At 33.6% G+C, this 3,525-nt stretch overlaps 1 protein-coding gene across 1 annotated transcript; it reads left to right on the top strand.

The window, feature by feature from the left end:
• The first annotated feature begins 343 nt into the window (after positions 1 to 343).
• On the top strand, positions 344 to 1,130 carry LOC106333297 (E3 ubiquitin-protein ligase BOI-like). The gene has a single exon (XM_013771759.1). The coding sequence runs from the start codon at positions 410 to 412 to the stop codon at positions 1,112 to 1,114; it is 705 nt and encodes a 234-aa protein (XP_013627213.1). The 5' UTR covers positions 344 to 409; the 3' UTR covers positions 1,115 to 1,130.
• Positions 1,131 to 3,525: the final 2,395 nt, after the last annotated feature.

Raw genomic sequence — 3,525 nt, forward strand, 5'->3', positions numbered from 1 at the left:
TGTTTACTAAAATATAAAAGTATATTGTTAAAAGTATTATTTTTAATTTGATCTAAAGCTCAAACGACAATATTCCATGTTTATAAGTTATACCGAAAGCCCACATGATCTCCAACTCTAAGTTAATGAAACGCTGCGTTTTGGATGAGGGCACATGTCGACTTCTCAAAATTCGAATTAGTGACTTGTCTGCGTACGTGGACAGCTTAGGAGGAACCAAACCCAACTTTATATGTAAAGATACTTAAAAATAGGAAATTTAATTAATAGTAAATTAAATAAATTTGACTTGCTCTCCTTAGATAAAAGCCAACCCCCATGGATTTCTTCACAGACACCACAACTCTCCTTCTCCCTTTCCTTCTCTCTCTTTGTCCAGCTTCTCAGAGCTTTTAAAACAAACGTATCAATGGCTGTTGAAGCGTCTACAAAACGTCCCAGAGGATCTCAGTACCTTGACACAGACGCTAACTTCGCGCCAACTGTTAAACGGAGGTCCGGCGCGTTTGGTTTATCATCATCGTTGATAAACGTTGAACTCTTATGTCAGATTCAAAACCAGCAACAATTGGAGATTGATAGGTTCGTAGCTCAGCAAACGGAGAAGCTTAAAATAGATATTGAAGCACGTCAGCGAACGCAAACGATGATGCTAGCGTCTGCGGTTCAAAACGCGATAGCCAAGAAGGTAAAAGAGAAAGACGACGAAATCGTACGGATAAGAAACATTAACTTAGTTTTACAAGAGCGAGTCAAGAGTCTCTATGTTGAAAACCAAATCTGGCGCGATATCGCTCAAAGCAACGAAGAACACGCTAACAACCTTAGAACAAACCTCGACCAAGTTCTGGCTCAAATGGAAACGTTACAAACCGTAGCAACCGCTGTAGAAGACGATGCCGAATCTAGCTGCGGAAGTTGGGTTGAAGGTGGTGAAGCTATAAGGGCGGTTAGTAGCGGTTGCAAGCGGTGCGGTGAGAGAGAAGGGAGTGTGTTGGTGTTACCTTGTCGTCATTTGTGTTTGTGTACGGTTTGTGGTTCGGCTTCGTTACGAACTTGTCCGGTTTGTGGTTCGGTCATGAACGCTAGTGTACATGTTAACATGTCTTCTTGACCGTCTAGAAGTTTTAGTAAAGGATTAAAATCTAAAAGAATAGGATTTTCTTTTTGCCAATTAATTTTGTATTTTGTAAGTACATTTTTTTCGTAATTCCTGTAAATTATAATTTAATTCTTGAATTTCTATACAGACTTTATTGAAGCCAAGAATACTAGTTGCAAAAAGATGAAATAATTCAAGTTAACTCACAAAAAATAAGTAAAGAATCCCCAAAAATGATAGGAAAAAAGGAAATTCATTGTACTGGATTAAAAGATTCTTGATTGTTTGAAATGTGTATGTATTCCAAAGTTGGTTACTTTATTCTCAAAGTCAATTACATGAACGCTTACTATGATAGATTTCCAGAATGTCATCCATACAAATTGAAAAATTATATATCTATAGATAATACTGTTACAGTTTGGCGGTATATTTTATATTTCTAACCCCACAAACTATAGAAAACAAGAAGAACCATACTTAGCAACCGATAGTAATAAGTTATAAATGAAGAAATATATTGAAAGAGTCTGAATTCGATTGCCTCAACGACATTTTGACTGCAGTCATCATAGTTGTCATGTAATAGATATTTCAAATTTGGATCATCATGTGCGGTGCATGTCTAGACAACTAAAAACCCTTCCCACTAAAATGGCTTCACGTACTTAAATACATACAATTTATATTGATAAAAAAAAAAAAACCAAACTAAAACGATGAATACGATGTGTGAATTCACGAGTTACGATGACTGCGTCCAAGAAACGTTACCATGTCTCTACGACTCTATCCACTAATTTGTTTAAATTTCCCCTTCAATTTTTTTTTAAAATATACTATTAATTTGGATGGGAGTCGTACATAAATAGTGGCAAAATGAAAATTAATGGTATTGGTACGACTATAAAGAAGCTTCGTACATCCATTAACTAAAGAGAGAGTTAAAGCATCATTGACCCACGAATCCATTTGGATCTCTTAATAAATATTTTAATAATTAAATGTAACTAAAAACTCTAGTTAAGAGATACTTTGATTTTTCACTCCAATACTAGTTTCTTATTTAGAGGTTTTTAAAAATAAAAGTTTTAACATTACAAAAATTTTAACATTGCAAATCAAATAAGAACTCTAGTTAAGAAACAAAAATTTCTAGTTTTAGAGATAATAACATCTATCACCTATTCCCAAATTCTAACAAGTGTATATTCTGATCAGACCAATCTATACTATTAAACTCAGTTGCCCGTATTGCCATGCGTTCGCTCTTACTGTTGCCCATACTCTTTTTTTTTTGTTAGACATGCCCCTACGTACATACCTGCTTAGCATCGCCCAAAATGTTTATGTTATAGTTATCTAACCTATTTTGTCTACATCATAATATTTTAAATTCCAGTTTGACCAAGAAAAAAAACTACTTTATAACTTTAATAAGAAAAATAGTTATCGTTTAAGTTAATTATTCGAGTATATCATAAAACGGAAGATCATATATTTTGTAAAAGATAGTTGTCGTTTAGGATAATATCAATAGCACAAAAGAAAGGTAGTTATCGCTCCGTTATTAAGCCTAGCGTAAACTAAAAGATCCGGTTATGCGAAAACACAAAACTAAACTAACAATAGTAAAAACTATTCTGTAATTGGGCAGCTTACTATGTACCCATGTTTTAGGTATTGACCCGCAGCTTTGTGAAAACGTCTCAAAACTAAATTACATAAAATATCATTTATTTTGCGAACCAAGAAAAATAATTCACAACAACCATTATAACCAAGAGCTCTTGGCCTAGTGGTAATGGAACTCCAGCTAGAGTGTCCGCCCTGGGTTCAAGTCGCCTTGGCCACCTTCCCGTCTATAACCGTGCGTGTCCGGATAGAAGGCCTCGTGAGGATTAATCTGGACTTACCGCCTGGGATCCCCACGGATATCAAAAAAAAAAAAAACAACCATTATAAACCCTTTAAACTGAGAATCTTTAACAATAAAGAGTGTTCTTAATTGATTTACAGATGCTTTTTTTTTGTTAACAAATGCGTAACCATCACATGGCAAGATTTAGTAAAAAAAAAAACCATTAGGGCATCTCCAACCCTACTCCATTTTCAATTCCAAACATCATTATGGAGTAAAATCTTCTCCAACCCTACTTCATTTTCAACTCCAAAATGGAGTAACATTACTCCATTTATGGAGTAATCTTACCCATTACTCCATTTTGGAGTTGAACTTTTTTTATTTATAAAATGGTCCTTTGAATCTTTAATGTTTTTATTTCTTACTTAAATAATATTTAAAATGATACAATAACATGAAAATAATATATTCCACAAAGGATTATTTAATAATTTTAAATAAATGCATAAAATAACAAAAAACATAAATAATTAAAATAAAAATAACATAAAATAAGTAA

Source organism: Brassica oleracea, chromosome C3 (assembly GCF_000695525.1).
Source record: "Brassica oleracea var. oleracea cultivar TO1000 chromosome C3, BOL, whole genome shotgun sequence".
Classification (NCBI taxonomy): Eukaryota; Viridiplantae; Streptophyta; class Magnoliopsida; order Brassicales; family Brassicaceae; genus Brassica; species Brassica oleracea.